Consider the following 1,039-nt stretch of genomic DNA (forward strand, 5'->3'; position numbering starts at 1 on the left):
GTCCTTCTGCCGTGAACCTGGGTGTGCAGGTAGCTGTTTGAATCCCTGCTTTTGGGGTACACACGCGGAAGTGGGCATCCTAACCGTCTTGGGTGCGCGGTTCGGTAGCACTTAATCTGTGCACAGCACCTGCAGCCATCAGCCCTGCCTAGGTCCGGGCGCCCTAGTCGCCTCAGCCGGACACCACGGTCCCCTCCCCAGTGCCGGCAACGCCTCGTCTACCCCGTCCCCCGGGTTTTGCCTCTAGTGGATGCTGCATACAGACGGAGCGGCACAGGCCCGTGGCCCGCACGGGTGTTCTGCTTCGGGCGCTCTACTGGACGTTTCCAGCAGGCAGCGTTGTCATGGAGCCCTGTACGCGGCGCCCCGGCCAGCGGCTAACAGGGCTGTCCCCCCCAGGGAGGAGCGGCGGTACGTGAGCCGGTTCTGGAAGGAAATCCGCGTGGGAGACTTCGTGCGCCTCCGCTGCAACGAGATCGTCCCCGCTGACATCCTGCTGCTCTCGTCCAGCGACCCCGACGGCCTCTGCCACATCGAGACCGCCAGCCTGGACGGGGAGACCAACCTGAAGCGCCGGCAGGTGGCCCGCGGCTTCTCGGAGCTCGTAAGTGACCGGGGCTCCCGGGGTGTCCCAGGCGCCATGTGCACACAGCACTGGCATGCGGCCTAGTTGTCCCCTCAGGCCAGGCTGGTCCTCGTGGGTGGGCGGGGCTGAGGTCCCAGGGGGCCCTGCCCTGGGCCGTGGGGAGCAGGACGCAGGTTCTATGACTCTGATCACCACTGCGCACGTCCGAGCTTCTCAGACCAGTGTCTGGGTACAGGCGCCAGGGCCACTGGAACCGCTGACTGTGGCTGTGTGCCAGGAAGTCGCTGAACGGTGACACGGCAGAAGTGACGGCCTGGCCCCTCAGGCGTGGCTCTGAGGCTGAGCTCCGTGCTCGAGGCTCCTCGGCCCGGCCTGGAGGTGCACCCCGAGATAGTGAGGGGGCTGGGCTCACTGTCCACACTCCCAGCGGCCTTCACGGGAAGAGTCGAACCA

At 66.7% G+C, this 1,039-nt stretch overlaps 1 protein-coding gene across 1 annotated transcript in view; it reads left to right on the forward strand.

Moving 5' to 3' along the window:
* The window catches only part of ATP10A (ATPase phospholipid transporting 10A (putative)), a gene marked incomplete at its 5' end in the record, with an annotated part of 71,402 nt that overhangs the window by 18,889 nt on the left and 51,474 nt on the right, over positions 1 to 1,039 (forward strand). Inside the window, one exon of the mRNA XM_023523882.1 lies at positions 400 to 604. Coding sequence (XP_023379650.1) covers positions 400 to 604 — 205 coding nt within the window. The remainder of the gene's footprint in view (positions 1 to 399; positions 605 to 1,039) is intronic.

The sequence above is a fragment of the Pteropus vampyrus genome, unplaced genomic scaffold, assembly GCF_000151845.1.
Source record: "Pteropus vampyrus isolate Shadow unplaced genomic scaffold, Pvam_2.0 Scaffold427, whole genome shotgun sequence".
In the NCBI taxonomy this organism is placed as follows: Eukaryota; Metazoa; Chordata; class Mammalia; order Chiroptera; family Pteropodidae; genus Pteropus; species Pteropus vampyrus.